The sequence below is a fragment of the Apium graveolens genome, chromosome 11 (assembly GCF_009905375.1).
Source record: "Apium graveolens cultivar Ventura chromosome 11, ASM990537v1, whole genome shotgun sequence".
Lineage (NCBI taxonomy): Eukaryota > Viridiplantae > Streptophyta > Magnoliopsida > Apiales > Apiaceae > Apium > Apium graveolens.
The window spans coordinates 204,918,563-204,945,221 of record NC_133657.1 but is presented as its reverse complement, the minus strand read 5'-3'; the positions used below and the strand labels follow the sequence as shown (position 1 = coordinate 204,945,221).

The following is a 26,659-nucleotide window of genomic DNA, read 5'->3' as shown; positions in this document are numbered from 1 at the left end:
ATTTTTACAATTTTCTTTTTCTGAATAAAAGTTGAATGTTTTAATTTTTATTAAAAAAACAAAATTGCAAAAAAAAATAACAGAACTATACTTTATATGCACCTTAAAATGCGTGTCAGACACTCTCTACAAAATGTAAACAATTGAAAGTGACAGAGGAGTAATACTTTTCTATCAGCATAAAATTGGAAGGAATAATTATTGCATTGGCTTTTAGTAACAGTGTCATCTAATAATTCAAAATAAAGTAGTCTAAAGACTTGCAAAAGGATTCTTGAATGTTAGTGGACGACTTGACTTGTAAAGCAATATGTCATGCTCAAAGAACAATATTTCACAGCTTTGAATCTTTGTTTTACAAGAAGCCAATTCATCTGCATTTCAACTACTACATTTTGTGCTTGGTTTCTAAATGGCTGAAGCAATTGTATCCATTGTTGTCGGAAGGCTCACTGATTTATTGTCTGAAGAAGTTCAACTTCTGCATGCAGTGCAGGATGAAATTCAAGAACTGGTGGCAGAGCTCATGCGGATGAAGACATTTTTACCAGATGCTGATTCAAGAATATCTGAAGAGAAAATCCGAATTCTGCTTGCGGATGTACGAGAGCTTGCCTATGATGCTGAACATGTTGTCGAAACTTTTCTTGTCAAAGCTTCTTCCAATGAAAGAAAGACAAGAAAACAGGAGAACAAGTACAGAATAAAGATCAAAGATATCCAAAGAAAGATGTCTGTGATTCAAGATTTCTTTGGTGATTATAATATCAGATCAACTTTAGAGTCCCTGGAATCATCAGATTCATCTCGAAAGCTGAAGAGATTTCACAGTTTCACTACTGTTGAACCAGAGTTTTTTGTTGGATTTCATGGAGATGTTGATCGCTTGGTGGGACATCTGGTGGACGAAAGGGATGACTCTTATCCGCTCATCTCTATTTGTGGGATGGGAGGAATAGGTAAGACCACTCTCGCTGAAAAAATATACAATCATTCCACCATTAAGACTCACTTTGCTGGTTTAGCTTGGGTTTCCATATCGCAGAAATGGCAAACAGAACTTGTGTTGCAGCGAGTTCTTATATGTCTCGTCCATGAGAAGAAAGAAGAAATCCTTGAAATGGACTATGACAAGTTAGTGGAAAACCTACTAGAAGTCCAGCAAAACAAAAAATGCTTGATAGTCCTGGATGACATATGGTCAAAGGACGCTTGGGATTCTATAAAAGCCGCATTTTCTGCTGAAAAATCTATAAGCAAATTAGTGCTCACAAGTCGTAAAGTTGTTGTTGCTGAGTATGTAAATCCAAAAGGACTCATTCATCGACCAGAATTTCTAAGCGAAGATCAAAGTTGGGAGCTACTTCATTTGAAAGCACTTCCCTCGAAAGGAGATGCTCTAGGTACATATACAATATGTACATGTATTTATTATGTTTCATCAAATACTTCTTAGGTAACCTGAATTCCAGTAACAGCATGGACTACAAAGATGAACTACAGCTAATTTGTGTAATCTAAAAAATAGAATATGAAATCTAATAAGCACGCTTAAGTTCAGAATGTTTAATCAAAGGTATAGACCTTATGAAAAACAAATGTAGTTGAACCATGTTCTATGAAATGTACGAAACACCAGTTGCTAGAATGCCTCCGGACTACATTTGGCATATGTTTCAGTTAATCTCAGTCAAATTAGAGTCTCGCATATTCATGTGTCTGTTATTCTTTTGCTTTGATTAGTATGTGTAGCTTGATATTATGTAGACTCATGTATATATTTCTTGTTGTTTTGTCGGAGTAGCTTATACATTTTTTTGGTCCATTGTCTAATTTAGATATCACCAGAGACATAAAAAGGATGGAAGAACTGGGAAGAGAAATGGTGAGAAATTGTGCTGGTCTTCCGCTAGCTATAGTGACTCTGGGGGGAGTTCTTGTCACTAAACCTTCATTGATAGAGTGGGTGAAGGTACGCGATGATATTACATCATCCCTGAAGAGAGGGGAAGGTTTAGGACAAGATTATCAAAGTCAAATATTAAATGTTTTAGGTTGGAGTTACAACGACTTACCCCCGCAGCTGAAGCCTTGCTTTCTATACTTGGGTAAATTTATGGAAGATGAATGGATAGATGTAGAAAATTTATATCAGTTATGGATCGCTGAAGGAATGGTACTGTCCAGTGACAGAAGGGAAGGAGAAACAATGATGCAAGTCGCAGAATCTTACATGGGAGAACTGGTCCATAGGAGTATGGTTCAGGTGAGATTTAATGATTTGGAGTCGTCATTTACAAAGTTCAGAAGTTATTCTCTTCATGACCTTATGAGAGACCTATCTCTATCCAAGGCCAAAAAAGAAGAGTTTTTCGAAGCAGTTGATCTTCGAGGAGGAAACGAATTTCATCAAAATCATTCTGTAGTCTCCCTGATTTCTAATGCTAGACAGCTTGTAGTATATCACAAAATAGGAAAAAAAGCTAATTCTTACTTTACCAAGAAACCCAATCACCAACAGTACCGATCAATGTTGATTTTAATTGTGGATGGATATAGAAGTCGACCACGACGACTGGGATCATATTTTGCCAATTTTAAGTTACTAAGAGTTTTGGCTATTGAAAACATAAGACATTGTAGACAATCTGTTTTAGGTACCCTTTTTGGTACAAATATAGGAAGAGTATTAGGCAGCCTTCTATACTTGCGATATGTCAGTCTGAGGGGTTCTGATATGGATACTTTTCCGTGGATACATAATTTGGTGCTGCTACAGACTCTCAAGCTAAACGGGGACAGTTTTATCAGTAAGCAACCGTTGTCAAGTAATGTTTTGGGCAAGTTAGCACATTTGTGTCATTTGTATTTACCATGTTGGCACTCTGCCAACTCGAGGAAGAATACCAAATTAAGGTTCAATGGGTTGAGCAAATTAGAGACACTCGAGATTTTCAATACTGAGTGGTGTGAGGTTAAGGATCTACCAATGTTATCCAGTCTTCGGAGATTAAAGCTAGAAGTACGCGGTGGTTACAATGATGTGAAAGAGATGTTTAAGTACTTATCTGGTATGGCCTTGTCATCAAATTCCTGTATCCGGTATTTGGTGCTTGAAATTGCGATACATGATCAAGGGTTGAAAAATGATCCTGATATGATAAGCCAGTTGATGTGGAATCATAAGTTCAACCTTCGGGAATTATCAACAAGTGGCAAGCTCCCAGAGTTGGCTGAAATATTCGAGAAGCAGCAACAACTAAATCATACTCATATTGATGCATCTTTCACTGGTATCACTAAACTAAAATTGGTAATTTCGGACCTAGAGGAAGACCCGATGCCAGTACTAGAGAAGATTCCAACTTTGAAGGATTTGGAATTAGGATATTACTCGTATAAAGGAAAGGAAATGGTGTGCTCAGCCACAGGTTTCCCAAAACTCACCCGTCTTGAAATCAAATCTCTTAAAAATTTGGAAAAATGGAGGGTGGAGGAAGGAAGCATGCCTATTCTTCAACACTTGCAAATTGTAAATTGTCTAAAGTTGGAGGAGCTTCCAGAAGGATTCATATTTCTCAATTCTCTTCGGAAACTGATGTTGACGCGGATGCCTGCACAATGGTGTGATAGGGTTTGCCTGAAAAATGGTGCACCTGGACCCGACTTCTACAAGATCGCTCATGTCCCTGATGTTATTGTTGATCGCCTGATTATTATTGAATTAAATGGTGTAGGAGTTGTGCAGTTCTGTGAAAGGTACGAAACACCAGTTGCTAGGACGCCTACCGACTACTATTGACATATGTTACACTTAATCACAGTCAAATTAGAGTCTTACCTATTTTTATGCTTCGAGGAGCAACGAGCATTGTACAGAAAGCTTGCACAGATAATTCAGGAGAGCCAATATTGATCACCCTTGTAACTTTTTCACCCTTGTAACTTACATCTCATTTGCAGCCTCGCAAGGATAGCGACTTTGAAGAGTCTCTAAATATGCAGATGATTCACTGTCCAAAGAATGTTGTGCATTTTCTGCTGTCTCAGAAAGAGGAGTTCTGTGTCATTAGTCATGTGCATACTCATTTGTGTTGGTGTTTTGTTTTCCAGAATGTTGTTTTATCTTTCTGCTGTAGCAGAAAGTTTAAACCTTGTTAAATGCTTTAGCTGAATTACATGTATGTCATTAGTCAGATAGTTAAAACATTAAACTGTACATATACCTAGTTTGCATAAATCTCTTCCATATACCTAGTTTGCATATATCCTTTTCATTTATGTCAAAAATACTTTTTTTAATTAACACCGGAAGCGCTATAATCTCTTAATGAAGTTCCAAAAATAAATGTGCATAAATATTTGTGGAAACATAAGTTATTTATGATAGGAGAATTATCAATTTTCTTACTTGTGTACTCTATTATAGAAATCGGGCAATTTTTCAAAAATCGCCCGATAAATCGTAAATCGGTACCAGGGCATGTAGGGTATGTTTATTTGTTTGATAATGCTTTTCTAAAAGCATAAAATAGGAAGGAATGAGTGGCATCCAATAATTCAAAATAAAGTAGTCTAAAAGACTTGCAAAAGGATTCTTGAATGTTAGTGGACGACTTGACTTGTAAAGCAACATATCATGCTCAAAGAACAATATTTCACAGCTTTGAATCTTTGTTTTACAAGAAGCCAATTCATCTGCATTTCAACTACTACATTTTGTGCTTGGTTTCTGAATGGCTGAAGCAATTGTATCCATTGTTGTCGGAAGGCTCACTGATTCATTGTCTGAAGATGCTCAACTTCTGCATGCAGTGCAGGATGAAATTCAAGAACTGGTGGCAGAGCTCATGCGGATGAAGACATTTTTACCAGATGCTGATTCAAGAATAGATGAAGAGAAAACCCGAATTCTGCTTGCGGATGTACGAGAGCTTGCCTATGATGCTGAACATATTGTCGAAACTTTTCTTGTCAAAGCTTCTTCCAATGAAAGAAAGACAAGAAAACAGGAGAACAAGTACAGAATAAAGATCAAAGATATCCAAAGAAAGATATCTGTGATTCAAGATTTCTTTGGTGATTATAATATCAGATCAACCTTAGAATCCCTGGAATCATCAGATTCATCTCATGAAACATGGGGAAAGCTAAAGAGATTTCACACTTTCACGATTGTTGAACCAGAAATATTTGTTGGATTTCAGGCAGATGTGGATTGCTTGGTAGGACATCTAGTGAACGACAGTGATGACTCTTATCCGCTGATCTCTATTTGTGGAATGGGAGGTCTGGGTAAGACCACTCTCGCTTAAAAAATTTACAAGCAGTCTACTATCAAGGCTTACTTTTCAGGTTTAGCCTGGGTTTCCATTTCACAAAAGTGGCAAACAAAACAAGTGTTGCAGTGACTACTTGTATGTCTCATCCATGAGAAGAAAGAGGAAATCCTTACTTGGGACGACGACAAGCTAGTTAACAATCTGTTACAAATCCAGCAAGAGAAAAAATGTTTGATAGTACTTGATGACATTTGGTCAAATGATGCTTGGGATTCTATAAAGCCGGCATTTATTGCTGAAAAATCAATAAGCAAATTAATGCTTACAAGTCGTAATGTTGATGTTGCTGAGTACGTAAATCCAAAAGGACTCATTCACCAACCAGAATCTCTGAGCCCAGATCAAAGTTGGGAGCTACTTCAGTTGAAAGCACTTCCTACAAGAGGAGGTTATCTAGGTACATATGTATTTTACTCGGATTCATTATTTTTCATTTCATATGTTCAAGGTAACCTAAACTCCGACAACATAATGTACTGCAAAGTTATGACACCTCTGATGAACCACCTGATGAAAAATCCAATAAAAGTTGCTGAATCTTACATGGGAGAACTGGTCCATAGGAGTATGGTTCAAGTGAGATTTAATGATTTGGAATTGTCGCTTGTGAAGTTTAAAAGTTGTTTTCTTCATGACCTTATGAGAGACCTATCTTTATTTCAGCAGAAGATTTTTTTGAAGCAATTGATCTTCGAGAAGGAAATGATTTTCATCACAATCCTTCTGCGGTTTCCCTGATTGCTAAGACTAGACTGTTGGGCTTGCTGAGCAGGCCTAACTCCACATTAGTATGATATTGTCCGCTTTGGGCCGAGCCCGCACGGGTTTGTTTTTAGGCACCTCCCAAAATGCCTCATACTAATTGGAATTATCTGGTTGCTTATATTCTAGCAAACTGCCCCTCCCACAAACGATGTGGGACAACTCCTAACAATCTCCCCCTTCACACATCGGGCCCGACATCTGTCGATTATGCCTCCTTCAGTGTGACCAGGCTCCCCCTCGACCCATACTGAAAGTCCATCTGGCTATCTGCTCCCCTAGGCCCATACTGGAATGCCCGTCTGCCTTTTCCTTGAGCCCTTTCTGGGGCAAGCCCATCTGCCTCTTTCCTAGGTCACTTCTGGAGCCCATCTGAGATTGTTATGGACCGTTACAACCTGAAACTCTGATACCACTTGTTGGGCTTGCTGAGCATGCCTAACTCCACATTAGTATGATATTGTCCGCTTTGGGCCGAGCCCGCACGGGTTTATTTTTGGGCACCTCCCAAAAGGCCTCATACTAATTGGAGTTATCTGGCTGCTTATATTCTAGCAAACTGCCCCTCCCACAAACGATGTGGGACAACTCCTAACACAGACAGCTTGTAGTTTTTTATCAAGACAATAATGGAAGCACATAATCTAATTCTTACTTTACCGAGAAACCCTGTCATGAACAGTACAGATCAGTCTTACTTGTAAATGTGATGAGATATAGAAGTTGGCAAACACTACTGGGGTCATATTTGGCCAATTTTAAGTTACTCAGAGTTTTGGCTCTTGAAAACACAACACTTGGTCGACCATCTGCTTCACGTATCCATCTTGGTACTGATATGGGAAGATTATTAGGCAGCCTGGTTTACTTGCGATATCTCAGTCTACGGGGTTCTGATTTGGAAACTTTTCCATGGATACATAAATTAGTGCTGCTACAGACTCTCAAGCTAAACGTACATGATGTTATTAATAAATCACCAATGTCGACTAATGTTCTGGGCAAGTTTGCATATTTGCGTCATTTGTATTTACCAGCATATTACTCTGCCAACTTAAGCGAGAATTTCAAATTAAGGTTCAATGGGTTGAGCAAATTAGAGACACTCGAGGAATTTGATACAAAGTGGTGTGAGGTTAAGGATCTACCAAAACTATTCTGTCTTCGAAGGTTAAAGCTGGAAGCCGTGGGTGGTTATGACGTGAAAGAGATGTTCAAGTACTTACCTGGTATAGCATTGTCATCAAATTCCTGTATCCTGTACTTGACCCTTACTATTCCGATGCATGAGCAGATGGGGTTCGAATATGATCCAGATATGATAAGACAGCTTATTTGGAATCATAAGTTCATCTTTGCGCGATTATCTTTAGAAGGCAAGCTCCCGGAGTTTTCTGAAATATTTGTGCAGGAGCAGCAACTTAATCATACTCATATTGATGTATCTTTAATTCGTATCACCAAGTTAAGATTGGGATACTCGCTCCTAGAGGAAGACCCGATGCCTGTGCTGGAGAAGATTCCAACTTTGAGGGATTTGAGTTTACAATTTTTTGCATATCAGGGGAAGGAAATGGTGTGCTCAGCCATCGGCTTCCCAAGACTCACCGCGCTTAATCTGTTGTATCTCGCCAACTTAGAGAAATGGAGGGTGGAGGAAGGAAGCATGCCTGTTCTTCAACATTTGCAAATTTTTACCTGTCCAGAGTTGGAGGAGCTTCCAGAAGGTCTCATATTTCTCCATTCCCTTCATAAAGTAATGTTGACGGATATGCCTTTAAAATTCTGTGATAAGGTTCGCCTGGAAAACGGTGAACAAGGACCCGACTTTTACAAGGTTGCTCATGTCCCTGATCTCATCGTCGAGCATCCAAGATTTTAGAATTACTAGATCTATCAGCAGTTGCTTGCATGTTTTGTACTTGATCAACTTATTTTCTTTTAAATCCTTTAGCTGAAGGATTTGTGTCATTATTAATCATACTCAAATTGATGCACCTTTCATTCATATTACCAAACTAGAATTGTTACATTCGTGCCTAGAGAGAAACCCGATGCCCCGGAGTTGGCTGAATTACTTAAGCAGCCACAACTACATTATCATACTCAGATTGATGCACCTTTCATTCGTATATTTTTGAGAGGAGGCTAGGGTTTTTATGATGTATATTTAGTTGATAAATATTTGTTCGTTATTATTGTAATAGATAAAGATAGGTTAGTTAGCTGATAAGAAATTTATCATTATCTCTCCGAATATGTAGAAAGTCAGTTAGATTATCATCTGTATATATTCAGAGAACATGTAACAGAACAAACAATTCAATCAATATTACTATTTCGATATTATGGTATCAGAGCGGTAGCTCTAATAAAGCTTTTAAACGATCCTGATTTTTTAACAACTCATTCTCTTTACACAACCAGCCTTTCATCATGTCGATAACCTCACATTCAGACGCCAACATTATTCCAAATACCAGTGCAATTATTCAGTTCAACCCTACAGCCCAGCTACCCATAAAACTCACTGGGAGCACTAACTTTACTACCTGGAAAGCTCAGCTTGAAATGCTCTTAATCGGTCATGATTTATTTGGTCATTTAGATGGCACATTGCACCTCCTGCCACAATTACTCAAAACACAACAACATCTCCCAATCCAGCCTGTAAAAACTGGCTCCGCCAGGACAAGCTAATACAAACAACTATTCTCGCCTCAGTTGATTCTATCCTGGCTCCCATGGTTGCAACAGCTAGCAACTCTAAATTGGCGTGGACTCACTTCACACCACTTTTGCAAATAAATCACACACCAGAATTTTCAGCTTAAGAGATCACCTTAGCTGTATTATGAAGGGCCAAAAGACGATTGCAGAATATCTCAGAGAAATTCGCTCCATTGCTGATGAATTATCAATGGCAGGATCTCCTATGTCGCAAGCTAAATTGACGGTTAAAATTTTAGCCGGACTGCCAAAGGAATACCACACTTTGGCTGCTGCTATAAGAGCTCGTGAAACCCCGATTTCTTATGAGGACTTGTTCGATAGATTGACTGATCAAGAGCTCGTTATCAAACATGATGAACAATTTAAAGAAACATCTGTCATCACTGCAGCGGTAGCAATTTCTCGTGAACAGCCTCAGCAACAACATACATTCTCTTCTGGTTTCAATCAACCTCGTCCATTCAGACGCCCCCAAGGACCGTGGCGCAATTCAACCAACCCAATCCAAAATATGCAGCCATGGAGCAACAACATGTATAATTATGGAGATTCTGGAAAAGGTAACAATCGTCTTCGATGTCAACTTTGTGATATATCTGGGCATACTGCCAAAGTTTGCAGATCAAGATCCCACAATCATATTGAAGCCAAAGCACATTATGTGAATGGGTTTCAGCAACAGACAATGCCGTGGATAGTAGACTCTGGAGCGTCACACCACATCACATCTGATGTAAATAATTTTACTGAGATTCAAAATTATTCTTGACCTGACACAATTGCAATGGGAGACGATAATGCAATACCTATATCACAAACTGGTAAAGCCAAAATTTCCTCATCTCATTATCAGTTTAATTTACAAAATACTCTCTGTGCTCCTAATATCAAGCGCAATTTAATATCAGTATCTCAGTTTTGCAAAGATAATCTAACATCGGTTGAGTTTTTTCCTTCTAAATTTCTTGTGAAGGACCTAGCCTCAGGTGCTCCTTTAGTTTGCGGGCAGAGTAAAGGAGGACTCTATGAATGGCCTCTCACTGTCAACTCTCAACCTCCTCAAGCTCATCTTGTCTCCCAACAAAAATCCCTTCAGCTATGGCATCAACGCTTAGGACACCCGAATAATAAATACCTCAAGTCTGTTTTATATAGTTTTTCCATTGATGTTGATCCTACTGATAGATTTCAGTCGAGTAATTCATGTTTATACAATAAAAGCCATCAGCTATCTTTTTCCACCACAACTCTACAAAGTATTTGTCCATTATAAATAATCTATAGTGATTTGTGGGGGCCTGCACCTATTTTATCAGTTGATAACAAATCCTACTATATTTTATTTGTTGATCAGTTTACCAAATACTCATGGATATTCCTCCTAAAGCACAAAAATGAAGTTGTCACGGTGTTTAAAAATTTTCAAAGATTAGTGAAAAATTATTTTCAGAAGAAAATTCGCTCTTTGTATACTGACGGTGTAAGGCATTGAACATTTAAAATCACCTCCTTATACACCTCAGCGCGTTGCACTTGCCGAAAGAAAACACAGACACATAACAGAAACAGCTCGTACATTGCTTCATCAAGCCTCAATGCCATCAAAATTCTGGTCATTCGCATGTCAATGTGTTGTTTACCTCATTAACCGTATGCCAATTAGGGTAAGATATCAGACTTCCCCATTTCAGTCTCTCTTTCAACAATCACCAGATTATAACAATCTTCGTGTCTTCGGATGTTTATGTTATCCATGGCTTAAGTCGTATGCAACTTCGAAGTTGAGTCCTCGGTCAGTCCCATGTGTTTATCTTGGTTTTTCTACACAATATCACTCTCATCTTTGTTTTGATCCGCACAGCTCGAAGGTATATATATATATCTCGTGACGTTCAATTCTGCGAGACATAATTTCCTTACAGCGGTATCTTCTTTAAACTTACTAGTCAGTTACCAAATATTAGTTGGGTACCCCAACCTACTGATAGCAACACCACATCAGAATCTCCTCCTGTACCCACTATCACACCCACACTTCTCCCCACTATTCCCATTGTTTCACCACCACAAAGCCAATAAAGTACTCTGGTAAATGCCACCCCTGCAAATACACCTACAAATTCCACCTACCCATCCATTGACCCTAGCTCAATATCTCCGCAGATTGATGCTACATGTCACATGCCTGTCACTCGAGCTGAAAACAACATTCAAAAACCAAACAAGTTCTATGGTTTTCATGCTGAAACCACACCTGCTTACACACCGGTTCATATAAACAAGCACAAAAATATGATCATTGGCGGCAAGTAATGCAAGAGGAATATGATGCACTGATTTTCAATAACACTTGGTCACTTGTTCCTATGGATTCCTCTAAGAATGTAGTTGATTGCAAGTGGTTATTTAAGATCAAATATAAATCAGATGGCTCGATTGAAAGATACAAAGTCCGCTTAGTTGCTAAAGGTTTTACTCAACGCCCAGGAATTGATTTTAAGGACACATTTAGTCCTGTCATTAAACCAGCTAATATCCGACTGGTGTTAACTATTGCAGTTCAAAAAGGTTGGCCCATTCATCAGTTAGACGTAAATAATGCCTTTTTACAAGGTTATCTGGACGAAGAGGTGTACATGAGACAACCACCGGGCTTTGTTGATCCTCAACGATCATCTTATATTTGTAAACTCAAAAAAGCAAATTATGGATTGCGCCAAGTCTCACGTGCGTGGCATATTGAGTTAAAAAAAAATTCTGCTGCATTTTGGGTTCCATAATTCGCATTCAGATGCATCATTTTTCATTTTCACTAAAAGTGGTTTTACAGCATATGTATTGGTGTATGTGGATGACATTGTTGTCACGTGTTGTTGTTCTCGCATTGTTCAACAAATCATTCAAGCTCTAGCCTGTCCTTTCTCTATTAAGGACTTGGGACCATTGAGTTTTTTTCTTGGAGTTGAGGCCCTTCATCATTCAACAGGTATGGTGTTTACTCAAACGAAATATATTCATGACATTTTGCAGGAGTACAAAATGTTGGAATGTAATGGTGCTTCTACCCCAATGAGTTCATCGACCTCTCTAACAATTTCTCCACATGAGTCAGTTGTTGACATAATAGGTTATCGTCGGCTGATTAGAAAGCTGCAATATCTATTGTTTACCAGGCCTGACCTTGCCTTTGCAGTAAATAAATTGTCACAATTCATGCACTCACCACAACGAGCTTACTCGCAGGCTACCAAATGCCTTTTAAGATATCTCAAAGCAACCAGTATGTGTGGTCTAAATATTAGCTCCAAACCTGATTTTAAATTGCATGTTTATTCCGATGCTGATTGGGCCGGAGACATACTAGATAGAACCTCTACAACCGGATATATTGCTTATTACGGAGGTACACCTGTTACTTGGTCTTCTCGCAAACAACGTACAGTGGCACGCTCATCTACTGAAGCAGAATATCGAGTTGTTGCCACTGCACTAGCTGAAGCGAATTGGCTTACTAATCTGCTTAAAGAACTGTGCCTACCACAATCTTCAATTCTCCAAATTTACTGTGACAATGTAGGTGCAACTTACTTATGCAGAAATCCAGTATTTCACAGTCGAATGAAACACATTGCTATAGATTTTCACTTTGTTCGAGATCAAGTTCAGCGAGGAGCGGTTGATATCTCTCACATTAGCAATTGTGTCAATGGTTGTGGGAAGGATCACTGATTTACTGATCGAGGAACCTCAACTTCTTCACAAAGTGAGAGATGAAATTCAACTGGTGGTGACAGAGCTCACACAGATGAAGACATTCTTACGAGATGCTGATTCAAGGATAAATGAAGAAAAAGTCCGTGTTTTGCTTGCAGAGATACGAGATCTTGCCTATGATGCTGAACAAGTTGTTGAAAGTTTTCTTGTCAAAGCTTCTTCCAGTGAAAGGAAGAGACTGAAGCAAGAGAACAAGTACAGAACAAAGATGAAAGATATTCAAACTAAGATGTCTGTCATTTACGATTCCTTTGGTGATTATAATATCATATCAATGTTGGAACACCCAGAATCATCAGATTCAGCTCAAAAGCTAAAGAGATTTCAGACTTTCACTACTGTTGAACCAGAGTTATTTGTTGAATTTCATGGAGATGTTGATCGCTTGGTGGGACATCTGGTGAATGAAAGTGATGACGCTTATCCACTCATCTCTATTTGTGGGATGGGAGGACTAGGTAAGACCACTCTGGCTGAAAAAATATACAATCATTCCACCATTAAGACTCACTTTGCTGGTTTAGCTTGGGTTTCCATATCGCAAAAGTGGCAAAGGAGACAGGTGTTGCAGCGAATTCTGATATGTCTCGTTCATGACAAGAAAGAAGAGATCCTTAAGATGGACTATCACAAGTTAGTGGAAAATCTACTAGAAGTCCAGCAAAAGAAAAAATGCTTGATAGTCCTGGATGACATTTGGTCAAATGATGCTTGGGATTCTATAAAATTGGCATTCGCAGCTGAAAAATCAATAAGCAAATTAATGCTTACAAGTCGTAATGTTGATGTTGCTAAGCATGTAAATCCAAAAGGACTCATTCACCAACCAGGACTTCTAAACGCAGATCAAAGTTGGGAGCTACTTCGGTTGAAAGCACTTCCCACAAGAGGAGATCATATAGGTACATATGTAATTCACACATATTCGTTATGTTTCATTTCATATATTAAAGGTATGCGAAAATCCAGCTGATTAAGTTCAGTTGATTTGTCTAGATGTAAAATAAAACCAGACTTGGAACATCCAATAAAGTACTCAAAAACTCTTAAAGAAATATGCTATTCTCTTACCTATTTCTTTGATGCATTCTTCTTTTGTCTTAATTAATAGGCCTAGCTTGATCCTATGTAGGCTAATATATCTTTATTGTTGTTCTGTCTGTTACAGACGGTGCCAGAGATTATGCGAGAATGGAAAAAATGGGAAGAGAAATGGTTAGATATTGTGCTGGTCTTCCACTAGCTATCGTGATTTTGGGGGGAATACTTGTAACAAAACCGACCTTTGATGAGTGGAAGAAGGTATATGATGATGGTCTATCATCCCTAAAGGAAGGGAAGGAACAGCTATTAAACATTTTAGTCTGGAGTTACAACGTTTTGCCTCCTCACCTGAAACCATGCTTTTTATATCTAAGTAAATTCATGGAAGATGAATGGATAGATGCAGAAACTTTATATCAGTTATGGATTGCTGAGGGAATGGTACTATCCAGTGATAAAAGCGAAGGAGAAACAATGATGCAGGTCGCTGAATCTTACATGGGAGAACTGGTCCATAGGAGTATGGTTCAAGTGAGATTTAATGATTTGAAATCATCAGTTACGAAGTTTAAAAGTTGTTCTCTTCATGACCTTATGAGAGACCTATCTCTATTCCGGGCAAAAACAGAAGATTTTTTCGAAACAATTGATCTTCGAGAAGATTTTCATTTCAATAGTTCTGTGGTCTCCCCGATTGCAAATGCTAGACAGCTTGTTGTTTGTTATGGAAAAAAATTACCAGGCAAAGAAGCTAATTCGTACTTTATCAAGAAACTCAATCACCAACAGCACCGATCAATATTATTTGTAAATGTGGATGGACATAGAAGTTGGCGACTACCACTGGGGCCGTCTTTTTCCAGTTTTAAGTTACTAAGAGTTTTGGCTCTTGATCACACATGGCCTAGTATAACATCTACTTTAGGTCCCCTTTTTGGTACTAAAGTAGAAAGAGTATTAGGCAGCCTTGTCTACTTGCGATATCTCAGCCTAAGGGGTTCTGATTTTGAAACTTTTCCGTGGATACAAAATCTGGTGCTGCTACAAACTCTCAAACTAGACATGCAGAGATTTATTTTTAGGCCACGTATGTCGACTGATGTTTTGTGCAAGTTGGCACATTTGCGTCATTTGTATTTACCAGATTGGCAACATGCCTACTCAAGGAAGAACTTCAAATTAAGGTTCAACGGGTTGAGCAAATTAGAGACACTGGAGAATTTTGATACTCGGCATTGTGAGGTTAAGGATCTACCGAAATTAACCAGTCTTCGGAGACTAAAGCTAGTAGTTTCGGGTGGTTATGATGATGTGAAGGAGATGTTCAAGTACTTATCTGGTCTAGCCTTGTCATCAAATTCCTGTCTCAAATACTTGGCCCTTTCTATTGAGATTTCTGATCAAGATGGGTTGAAAAATGATCCAGACATGATAAGACAGTTGTTGTGGAATCCTAAGTTCAACATTCGGGAACTATCAATAAATGGCAAGCTCCCGGAGTTGTCTAAATTATACGAGGAGCGCCAGCAGCTTAATCATACTCCTATTGATGCATATTTCACTGGTATCACTAAACTGAAACTGAAAAATTCGGACCTAGAGGAAGACCCGATGGCAGTACTGGAGAAGATTCCGACTTTGAGGGAACTGGATTTGTTTCATGCATATAAAGGAAGGGAAATGGTGTGCTCAGCCATTGGTTTCCCAAGACTCGCGCTGCTTCGTCTGTTGTGTCTTGACAATTTAGAAACATGCAGGGTGGAGGAAGGAAGCATGCGCATTCTTCAATACTTGCTAATTTTCAGTTGTCCAAAGTTCGAGCAGATTCAAGAATTAGCATTATTTCGAAAATTAGGATTACATCCGGTGCCTACATGATTCCCAGATGGGGTTATTTAATTTGCCATGAATTTCAAGTTAAAGTTCCATGGGTTGAGCAAATTAGAGATACTCGAAACAATGTATAATTTGGTGGTAAAAGTATCAAAATATCAAAGTATCAAATTTGGTACTTACCTATATAATTACCTGATATAAGTTGACTTCTATTCTCAATAAATTTTATTTTTAATACAAATCAACCTGAAATAAGTTGACTTCTATTCTCAATAAACTTTGTTTTTAACGATACCAAAATACCAAAGTACCAATTTTGGTACATACCTGATATAAGTTGACTTCTATTCTCAATAAACTTTGTTTTTAACACAAATCAACCTAAAATAAGTTGACTTATATTCTCAATAAACTTTGTTTTTAACACAAATCGACTTATATTCTTTGTAAATTTTATCTTCAAAGATTGAAAAAGCTAATTATAAGATAATTATCAAAATTATATTAATTAATATTAAATTATCTAAAGAACATATATTTGGTTCATAAGATAGAGATACAATAAGTTTCACAAAATAAAACTAAGATGCTAGATTTCTATATAAGTAAAACAATGCAACACTAGAATTATGGTGAAAAATTTCATAACTGATTCAATTTTTTTTAACCACATAACTATTTTTTGCAAGTACCAATTTTATATTGATATTAATATATTAATTTTAATTCGTGTTTCACAAGAATTATGAATAATTCTATACAAATATTAATTCGATATTTTTAATCTCGGGCACGTGTTTATCACGTGTTATCAACTATCTATACTAATAATGAAATCATGTTTAGGTCCTAAATATTGGTACCCACTAAAAAATTGTACAACTATTTTTAAAATTTTATGTAATAAAATCTCAGCCGACAAAAATTAACTTTTACTCTCTGTAAATTTTATTTCCCTTCAATTTTTATTTGTATAAGTAAATAATTAGGTGTATGTATAAATAAAACTATACGGTGAAATTTTAGAGTTACACTTAATTTCAATTTTTTGACTACATATTTTAAAAGCATTTTATGTATTATATTTAGATCTATATTTTTCACGGATTATGAGTTTTGATTTTATGCAAATAATAATATGATACTATTATTTTAAATTACAGGCTCGTGCTTCACAGGGTTATATCTATACTAATAAGCATCACAAATCTTGGTACTCACTAAAAAAGTATACAACTATTTTTAAAATTTTATGTAAGAAAATCTCAACTGACAAAAATTAAATTCTACTATCTGTAAATTTTATTTCCCTTTAATTTGTATTTGTTGTTGAACATACAAGCGTCAGTTTACTTTAAAATAATCGTATTAGTAAGTTAACATGTCAAATTTATATAGTTATTAGGTTCATGCATAATTGGAACTATACGGTGAAATTTTAGAGTTATAATTAATTTCGATTTTTTAACCACATATTTTAAAAATATTTTATATATTATATTTAGATCTCTATTTTGCACGAATTATGAGTTTCAGTTTTATGCAAATAATAATGTCATACTATTATTTTTAATTTTAGACCACGTCACACGGGTTACCGACTGGTATTACTTAAGCCTCGACTAAATTCTAAAATTAGCTGTAATTCATTTTATGTGCAGTTCCGTTATGGATCCACATGCTCGCTCATATATTAATGTTGTAAAGTCAACTACAATTGCTAATCAAAGGCTTTATAAATTTCAACTAAACTTGTGGTTTCTGTCAATTTTTTTTTTAAAGAAAGTACAACTTCATCACAGAAGTTAAATTAAGCTCCTAAGTTTAGCTAATTTTGTAAGTGAAAAAGTTACTTTAAACCCTTACTCATCTTCAAAAATTAACAATAAATTTCATCACCATACTCGTAAGAAAACATGCTTTAGCAAAAAAAGAAAAAATAATAATGAAAAAACCTTATTCATGCTCATAAAATTATATCAAAGTCAACCAGATTAGGTGGTGATTATACTTTCATAACTAACCAACCTTTGATTTTAAGACCTCTAATAATAGTTGGATGTTTTATACTTTCATCAATTTAAAAACGTAAATTTATCTCTTGTCATCCCAGTTATGGGTTCAATTTTCGCTAATCCTAAGTTTGTTAGAACAGCTAACTAAATATTACTATCATTTAGGGTATTCTATAATCACAATTCACAGCTAACAAATAATTGTACAATCATGTGCAGTTCAGTTATGGAAGCAGGGATCCACATGCTCATACATAAATTTTGTAAAGTCAACTACAAAATAATTGTACAATCTTGTTCAGTTGTGATTAGGTAGTGCTTATATCCGATTTATATGAAAGTTATACAACTTGATCTGTTTTACTACTCCCATTTTAGTCCTCGCTCTCTGGAATCACTATAAAAAAATGGTTGTTAAACTGATTATTGGCTTGTGGGTATTATTGTTTGATCTCAACTGGTTCATTTACATAAATGTTGTAAAGTCAACTACAATTGCTGATCGATGGCTTTATAAATTTCAACCTACATTTGTGTTTTCTGTCAAATAAAACATAAATAAGAAACTACAACTTCACTACTACATTTGTGGTTTCTAGTAATGGCTGAAGCAATTGTATTAATGGTTGTAGGAAGGCTCACTGATTTACTGACTGATGAACCTCAACTTCATCTTCATGAAGTGAGAGATGAAATACAACAAATGGTGACCGGGCTCATGCAGTTGAAGAAATTCTTACCGGATGCTGATTCAAGGATTAATGATGAAAAAGTCTGCGCTTTGCTTGGTGAGATACGAGATCTTGCCTATGATGCTGAACATGTTGTTGAAAGTTTTCTTGTGAAAGCTCTTTCATCCCCTGGAAAAACAATCCAGTGGAGTAAGTTTTCAAGTAAGATTAAAGATATTCAAAGAAACATGTCTATTCTCTCCAATCGGTTTCATGAGTATAATATCAAATCGACAACAGAAACCCCTGAATCGTCAAATTCATCTTATGGAACAAAGGGAAAGCTAAAGCGATTTCACAGTTTCACTACTGTTGAACCAGAGTTATTTGTTGAATTTCATGGAGATGTTGATCGCTTGGTGGGACATCTGGTGAATGAAAGTGATGACGCTTATCCGCTCATCTCTATTTGTGGGATGGGAGGACTAGGTAAGACCACTCTCGCTGAAAAAATATACAATCATTCCACCATTAAGACTTACTTTGCTGGTTTAGCTTGGGTTTCCATATCGCAGAAGTGGCAAACAGAACTTGTCTTGCAGCGAATTCTGATATGTCTTGTCCATGACAAGAAAGAAGAAATCCTTAAGATGGACTATGACAAGTTACTAGAAAATCTGCTACAAGTCCAGCAACAGAAGAAATGCTTGATAGTCCTGGATGATATATGGTCAAAGGATACCTGGGATTCTATAAAATTGGCGTTCACAGCTGAAAAATCAATAAGCAAATTAATGCTTACAAGTCGTAATGTTGATGTTGCTGAGCACGTAAATCCGAAAGGACTCATTCACCGACCAGAATGTCTAAGCGCAGATCAAAGTTGGGAGCTACTTCGGTTAAAAGCACTTCCCAAAGGAGGAGATTCTCTAGGTACATATGCAATCTACAGGCATTTACTATGTTTCATTTAATACTTTTCTAGTTAACCTGAATTGCATTAGCAAAAAAAAACCTGAATTCCAATATAGGGTACTCCTAGAATATGGAATCCAAAAAGCCCTCTGGTACTCCTTAAACATGAAAAACCTATTTATATGTGTCTGTTATTCTTTTGCCTTATTTAATTAGTATGTGTAGCATGATATTATGAAGTCTCATATAGATATGTATGTATTTCTTGTTGTATTGTCGGAGTAGCTTATACATTTTTTTTGTTCATTGTCTAATCTAGATATCACCAGAGATGTAAAAAGGATGGAAGAATTGGGAAGAGAAATGGTAAGAAATTGTTCTGGTCTTCCACTAGCCATAGTGACTTTGGGGGGAGTTCTTGTCACTAAACCATCACTGATAGATCAGTGGGAGAAGGTACATGGTGATATTATCGCATCCCTGAAGAGGGGGAAAGGATTGGGACAAGATTATCAAAGTCAAATATCTCGTGTTTTAGGTTGGAGTTACAATGACTTACCCCCGCAGCTGAAGCCATGCTTTCTATATTTAGGTAAATTTATGTAAGATGAATGGATCGATGCAGAAAATTTATATCAGTTGTGGATCGCTGAAGGGATGGTACTATCCAGTGATAAAAAGGAAGGAGAAACAATGATGCAAGTTGCTGAATCTTACATGGGAGAACTTGTCCATAGGAGTATGGTTCAAGTGAGATTTAATGATTTGGAATCATCGCTTACAAAGTTTAATAGTTGTTCTCTTCATGACCTTATGAGAGACCTATCTTTATCCCAGGCAAAAGCAGAAGATTTTTTCAAAGTAATTGATATCGGAGAAGGAAATGATTTGAATCTCAATCATTTTGATGTCTCTCATATTGGTAAAACTAGACAGCTTGTATTTTATCAGAAAAGAGGCGTAGAAGCTAATTCGTACTTTATCAAGAAACCCAGATACCAACAGTACCGATCGCTTTTACTCACAAATGTGATCGCTGAATATGAAAGTCAGCCACTACGATTGGGGTCATATTTGGCCAATTTTAAGTTACTAAGAGTTTTGTCTCTTGAAAATGTAACGCATAATCGACGATCTGTTTTAGGTACCTTTTCTGGTAGTAATATTGAAAGAGTATTAGGCAGCCTTGTTTACTTGCGCTATCTCAGTCTAAAGGGTTCTAATTTGAAAACTTTTCCATCCATACAAAAGTTGGTGCTGCTACAGACTCTCAACCTAGACGTATCTAGCACATCACCGGTGTTAAGTAATGGTTTGGGCAAGTTGACATTTTTGCATCATTTGTATTTACCTCTTCGGGGCTCTCTCAAATCAGTGAAGAATACCAAATTAAGGTTCAATGGGCTGAGCAAATTAGAGACACTCGAGAATTTCGATACAGCGTGGTGTGAGGTTAAGGATCTGCTAAAACTATCAGGTCTTCGGAGACTAAAGCTAAAAGCAAAGGGTGGTTATGATGATTTGAAAGAGATGTTCAACTACTTATCTGATTTAGCCTTGTCATCAAATTCCTCTATCCGGTGCATGAGCCTTGTTATGTGGATAGTTGGTGGTGAGACGGGATTAAGAAATGATCCAGACATGATCAGACAGTTGTTTTGTAATCAAAAGTTCAGCCTTCAGGAATTAGAAATGAACGGAAAGCTCCCAGAGTTGTCTGAAATATTTGCGGAGCAGCAACAACTTAATGATGATCATATTGACGTGTCTTTGATTCGTATCACCAAGTTATGCTTACTGGAGTCGTGCCTAGAGGAAGACCCAATGCGAGTACTGGAGAAGATTCCAACTTTGAGAGAACTGAAATTAGGATATGATGCATATAAAGGAAAGGAAATGGTATGCTCAGCCATGGGTTTCCCAAGACTCACCCATCTTTATCTGTTGTATCTTGTCAATTTTGAAAGTTGGAGGGTGGAGAAAGAAAGCATGCATGTTCTTCAAGAGTTGCATATTCATTATTGTCCAAAGTTGAAGGTGCTTCCAGAAGGACTCATATTTCTCAATCGTCTTCAAAAACTAATATTGCGACGGATGTCTTCAGAATTGTGTGATAGGGTCCGTTTCGGGAAACAACGACCCGACTTTTACAAGGTTGCTCATATTCCTGATCTCCAAATAGAGTAGAATCTAAAGTAGCTTACTTCCCAGTATCAACGATGTAGCCAATCAATTAAATATGCTACAATTTCTCTAATTTCTCCAACGACTTTTTAATTTTTTTTTGCTTTGCTAATTTTTTACTTTGAGACCATTTGATAGGGCACGGCCTTTTAATGATCCATTTTATAAATTTTACACATATTAAAAAATAGAATATATAATGCTTTTTTTCTCGTTTTCTCCAAACAATAAAACTTTTAGCATAAATTACACGTATTTCAAGAGTTAAATAATTATATACATATATAAGCACAAACATAAGTCTTTATGAGATGAGCCTTCCAGCTTAATTTAGTCAAAATTGAAATTATAAAATTTGCATGGGTTAAAAAACATGACAAATATTTTGAGAAATTTATTTTTTATAAGACTATTAAAATTGGATGGAGTATTAAACAAAAACCAAAAAACAAGTTTAGAGACTCTAAATTGCATAAATTTGTCTGTACCAAATTGTGAAACAAAATCATTTTTTTTTCCTAACCAAACTCCCATTCTTTTCCAAAAATAATGTAAAATTTTATATAATTAAATAAAATAATAATATTACGTTAATAACTAATCAATTATCTTTACAACTAAAAGTACTATAGATTGAATTCAAATTAATAATATATCATTAAAAAATTTCAACTAAAAAATTAAATAAAAAATATTACAAAACTAAAAAGTCCTAGTGGGTTTTAAGCTATAAAAATAATTTATAATATGGTATGAGCAATACAACATTTTTGAGAATCAACTGCCTACAACTTATAAGCGAGATGAAACGTCTAGAATATCAACGGAATACGTATTTGAGATATGCGTATTCAATTTTTTTAAAAATTTAATAAAAGATGTGTATATGATACATGCATATTCAGTTAATTTTTTAAATGGGATACGTATGGTTGAAATGCCTATTCAAAAAATAAAATAAAAACATATACGTATTTATCATATTTTGAGCATTTGTCCCCAAATGACGGTGAGAATTTTGATTTTGCTTTATGCACAGTTTTGATTTCTGTCCGAGAAAAATAAAGAGAATCCTAAAAATGACCGAAGAAAAGCTATATCAATTTTACACCACTCTTGATACCAGAGATATTTGTTGGAAATCAGTGCATATGTCTTACGAGATAATTGTCGTTAATTCAGAGATCACAAGTTTAAGATTATCACGACTTCTACAAAGTTTCTTGCATCCCTGATCTCAAGAATGGTTCTGCTTGTCAGTCTGCTAATTAATTTTTTCTGCTTACAAAAAATTGTGCATCTGTAAACATGCTACCACCATAATTTTTTTTGCGACAAGACTACAGAACCTCCGAATGGTATGATTCAATTGTTAAGTAGTATAAGATCCTGTTGATGTCTTCCTCTATTATCTCAGGGTGTGCGACTGGTTACTTAACATGGTATCAGAGTTCGGAAGGGACTTGAGTTCGATTACTCCCACCAAATATTTGTTATTGGTATTGGTATTGATATTGGTATTGGTTGCATTTGTCATTGTCGATCGTAAAGAAACATATTGTACGACTGAGGGGGGGAGCATTGAAAAGTATATATGATCCTGCTGATGTCTTCCTATACCATTTTAATGTTTTAGAGCGATTGGTTACTTAACAACAATATTTTGCTCTTATTCATTTGATTTTGACTATTCAGATGAATTCTGACTAACTTATTTGTAAAAATACAGTATTGATACTACACATCAAGACAATAATTAGCAAAAATGATACAAACCCTTTGTTATTCATCTAGATTTAAACAAAATCAATAATGTTGCAACTAAGAATATTAATAAAAAGATTTATATTGCAACTAATACTCATGCTCAAATTTGTTTCAAATGAGATTTAAACCATCAACCCAATTGTTATCGAGAAAAATATGTATTATTACATTACATAGCAAAGAATGGAAATGAAATTATTTGATGTTGCAGAGAAATGTAAATAAACGGTTATAATCAAAGTGAAGAGAGAAGAGTCTAAATATGCACCAACTTGTTCTTTAACACTTAAAATTAGCGTACAAGCTTCAGCTAATCGGTTGTTGAGCTTTGTATCTGCAATCTTAATTCTTAAATAAATTCATATGACCTGATTATAATAGAATTACATGATTGTCTTTCAACTTTGTATTTCATTACATGACACAGACCTGCAAACATTCAAAGAATTGAGTATAAAGAAATAGCCTGCAAGTAAATTGGGATAAGTAAGTAATTCATTGTTTTTTAATTCATTGTTGTTCTTGAGTTTTGCACCTAAAATTGTGCAACTTAATGACTTTAAGGGTCAGAAAGTTGTGTATCATTTAGAAGTACATTGTTATAAGTTCTTCAGAGTACAGATCAACTATGTCCATGCACATAAACCTACTTTGTGATTGTTTTGAGAGTTATCCCCAGACATGTTTGTTGCAGAGTACTTTGTACAGACATGGCCATGTTTTTAGAGTTCATGTATGCGGAAGATAATACTCCCTCAGTTTTTTAATATTTATCGTTTGACATTTTTGCACGTAATTTAAGATATTTGACCACATAGTTAAAACAATTATATTTTTAAATTTCTTTTTTGAGTTTTAGTATAAGTTTAATATTTCTATATAGAAAGAAAAATTTAAAATTATTATTTTCACTACCCTGTTAAAACATTTTGAGATGTATGTGTGCACAAAAATCAAATGTCAAATATTAAAAAAGAGGGAGAGTAGTAGCTTTCACTAAAATAAATAGAATAATTATACGAAAGTCAACTATGAGCGAATACAATGTTAAAAATACCCACTTTTTTATCAAACAAAACAAGATTACCATTTATCCGCTAAAATGGCTGAAAATAACGTTTTTATTACCCAAGGCTTATATGCGTACTTGCAACACATCATGCTCGATGCATCAATCTTCTCCCTATTTCCTGTGGCATCAACCCACCTTTCTTCTTCTCCGATTCATTATCAGCGACATCCATCACCATCTAATATCACCCTTCTGTTTTATATACCCATAAAAACATAAATATAGACATGATGGAGATGCAATTGATAAAAAGATAATTTTAAAGGATATGTGATGCTTAAGCCAAAGAAAAGCCGGGACGAGAGTGGTATATACGTATATGTGATGCAGTTGTATGTATAGTTAAAGTTAATAGGAACACGCATATGTCAATAGGGTATATACATAATACGCATCTTAGTTTTTGGTATTTCATAGAATATTTAACTTTGTTACCCAGCCCCTAATTGCGTAATTTATTTTTAATATAAATTAATAAGGTAATACCCAACCATGCATGCGTACTAGCTCATTTTCTACATAATACCCATATACTAATGCGTATTACTGTATACCCCAACATAAAATACGTATTCCATTCGGTATTTTTCACCGGCCTTCTTGAAAATTGTTATTCTCAGCATTTCAGTCTAAAAAATGGGTATTCTGCCACTTCACCCACTATGAGCTCAGTATATTTCAATTAAATTTTGTTAAATTATTTATTTAGGAGTAGGTGCGATGATACAATTTTTATTTATTTAGGAGTAGGTGCAATGATGCAATTTTTATTAAGTTTTCTGAATGATATATTCCTTGTTATATGGACATTTTTTAGGCTATTTTTTTAGGAGTAGTTGGAGGGTAGTTGTTATAGCCAAAATTTGATATTGGATCATCTCGGGTCAAGAACGGGTCAATTCAGATCAAATTGGGGTAAAAGGATGAAGAATTAGGTTTTAGTCTACAATGTATGAAGAGAGGGCACGCCCTCATCGGGTAAAATCAGTTAAATGAGTTATTTGAACGTGAGATTATAATACAAGGAGAAACGTGTGCATTCTATAGGGTGAGGACGCGTCCTACCCTAGGGAGATGCATGATTTTGTGTTTATTTGGATAGCTGGGTTTGTCAAAACCTCTAGACAAGGCAAGCAAGGACAACCTAAGGACAAGGAAAACATGGAGGGAGTAATGGATGATATTTCTACTAACGTATTTGTTGCAGGTATATTTTTTTGAAGAATTCCCTCCTTGAGTCGGTCAAGGAGGGGGATGTTCGTGAAAAACTTGAAGGCCTCCAGGGGTATGCCTGATGATTGAAGGCCTCCTCAGTATTCAACGGGTATCCTCGTTGGGATGCAGGGTTAACATTGGTGTGTGTTTTGAGAGCTCTGTTCTTGCATTCAACGGGTGTCCTCGTTGAAGAACTTTGGAGTCACCATACGTTCATAAATCAAGGGAGATAGTTGTTGCGGAGTGTTATCATTGCACAGGGAGATGCACTATCTGTGAAATTCTACGATTACGAACGAGTCTTGGGCCTTCGCGATTGAGATTCATAGGTGGACACTCCCAAAGATAGCGGAAGACGGATTCTAAAAGAACTGGTGTTGGGCCTTGGAATGAGAAATCTAAGCCTATTAAATTTCGTATTCCCCAAAAATTACGTCAGGCGTGATCCCTATATTAAGGGTACGTAGGGATATTGAAAGGGTGTTTGATGTTGAGAGAGTTAAAAATGGTCACCACTAAACCTAATCAATCTCGGCCACCAATTAACACACAAACACCTCATGCCACTTGATTTTCCGGCAAAAAACCACTAGCATATACTCCCTCCGTCCCTTTCGATTGTTTACATTTTTTAGAGAGTGTCTGACACGCATTTTAAAGTGCATCTAAAATATAGTTCTGTAATTTTTTTTTATAATTTTTTTTTTCTGAATAAAAGTTGAATGTTTTAATTTTTATTTAGAAGAACAAAATTGTAAAAAAAAGTTACATAACTATAATTTATATGCACCTTAAAATGTGTGTCGGAGACTCTCTAAAAAATGTAAACAATTGAAAGGGACAGAGGGAGTATCTTATTTTCAGCGTGAAACCTCGAAATTTGTTGTTACTAGATTCTTATTTTCGAAATTTGTTGTTATTTTCATTTTTGTCTCTACTGTTTGGCGATCCTCTATGTTTGTAGTTTGGGTCAAATATGAAACAAAGAATTCTAGAAAAGGCTAAATAAATTGCAAGATTAGTGATTGAGGAACCTCAACTTCTTCATCAAGTGACAGATGAAATGCAGCTAGTGGTGACTGATGAGCACAGGAGGATTAAAACATTCTTACCATATACCAATTAAGGATAAGGATAAGATTAAAACATCTTGACTGTAATTTTACTTGCACATCAAATAATAAGCTCGGTACATTGCTGAACTGTTTTGTCTATTGCAAAATACAGTGAAAATACAGTGAGTTGATACAGTGACGTGAAAATGTTAAAAGAATTTACGTGAATGCAGAACATCTTATTTTTTTCAGTGAGTTGATGATAATATAAGTC

The 26,659-nt window shown here is 36.0% G+C and overlaps 5 protein-coding genes across 6 annotated transcripts; all 5 read left to right on the top strand.

The window, feature by feature from the left end:
- The first annotated feature begins 247 nt into the window (after positions 1 to 247).
- LOC141697012 (putative disease resistance protein RXW24L) lies at positions 248 to 4,221 on the top strand. The gene is made up of 2 exons (XM_074501191.1): positions 248 to 1,403; positions 1,839 to 4,221. The coding sequence occupies exons 1-2, from the start codon at positions 413 to 415 to the stop codon at positions 3,800 to 3,802; spliced, it is 2,955 nt and encodes a 984-aa protein (XP_074357292.1). The 5' UTR covers positions 248 to 412; the 3' UTR covers positions 3,803 to 4,221.
- A 515-nt stretch (positions 4,222 to 4,736) lies between these two features.
- LOC141696573 (putative disease resistance protein At1g50180) lies at positions 4,737 to 5,315 on the top strand. The gene has a single exon (XM_074500698.1). The coding sequence runs from the start codon at positions 4,737 to 4,739 to the stop codon at positions 5,313 to 5,315; it is 579 nt and encodes a 192-aa protein (XP_074356799.1).
- Positions 5,316 to 6,813: 1,498 nt separating this feature from the next.
- LOC141697014 (putative disease resistance RPP8-like protein 4) lies at positions 6,814 to 7,986 on the top strand. Its single transcript, XM_074501193.1, has one exon. The coding sequence runs from the start codon at positions 6,814 to 6,816 to the stop codon at positions 7,984 to 7,986; it is 1,173 nt and encodes a 390-aa protein (XP_074357294.1).
- A 4,557-nt stretch (positions 7,987 to 12,543) lies between these two features.
- On the top strand, positions 12,544 to 15,679 carry LOC141697013 (putative disease resistance protein RXW24L). Its single transcript, XM_074501192.1, has 2 exons — positions 12,544 to 13,513; positions 13,780 to 15,679. The coding sequence occupies exons 1-2, from the start codon at positions 12,544 to 12,546 to the stop codon at positions 15,531 to 15,533; spliced, it is 2,724 nt and encodes a 907-aa protein (XP_074357293.1). The 3' UTR covers positions 15,534 to 15,679.
- A 2,265-nt stretch (positions 15,680 to 17,944) lies between these two features.
- LOC141696832 (putative disease resistance protein At1g50180) lies at positions 17,945 to 21,312 on the top strand. 2 transcript variants are annotated; one of them, XM_074500954.1, is made up of 2 exons: positions 17,945 to 19,110; positions 19,412 to 21,312. In XM_074500954.1, the coding sequence occupies exon 2, from the start codon at positions 19,750 to 19,752 to the stop codon at positions 21,277 to 21,279; it is 1,530 nt and encodes a 509-aa protein (XP_074357055.1). In that variant the 5' UTR covers positions 17,945 to 19,110; positions 19,412 to 19,749; the 3' UTR covers positions 21,280 to 21,312. Both variants share the same exon structure in this region, with proteins under 2 accessions (XP_074357055.1, XP_074357056.1).
- Positions 21,313 to 26,659: the final 5,347 nt, after the last annotated feature.

Bases quoted from the DNA above. Each gene is read 5' to 3' on its own strand.
- LOC141697012 (XM_074501191.1), top strand. From the start codon at position 413: ATGGCTGAAGCAATTGTATCCATTGTTGTCGGAAGGCTCACTGATTTA. The intron at 1,404-1,838 runs GTACATATACAA...TGTCTAATTTAG, and splicing joins CTCGAAAGGAGATGCTCTAG to ATATCACCAGAGACATAAAA.
- LOC141696573 (XM_074500698.1), top strand. From the start codon at position 4,737: ATGGCTGAAGCAATTGTATCCATTGTTGTCGGAAGGCTCACTGATTCA.
- LOC141697014 (XM_074501193.1), top strand. From the start codon at position 6,814: ATGAGATATAGAAGTTGGCAAACACTACTGGGGTCATATTTGGCCAAT.
- LOC141697013 (XM_074501192.1), top strand. From the start codon at position 12,544: ATGGTTGTGGGAAGGATCACTGATTTACTGATCGAGGAACCTCAACTT. The intron at 13,514-13,779 runs GTACATATGTAA...TGTCTGTTACAG, and splicing joins CACAAGAGGAGATCATATAG to ACGGTGCCAGAGATTATGCG.
- LOC141696832 (XM_074500954.1), top strand. From the start codon at position 19,750: ATGGTACTATCCAGTGATAAAAAGGAAGGAGAAACAATGATGCAAGTT.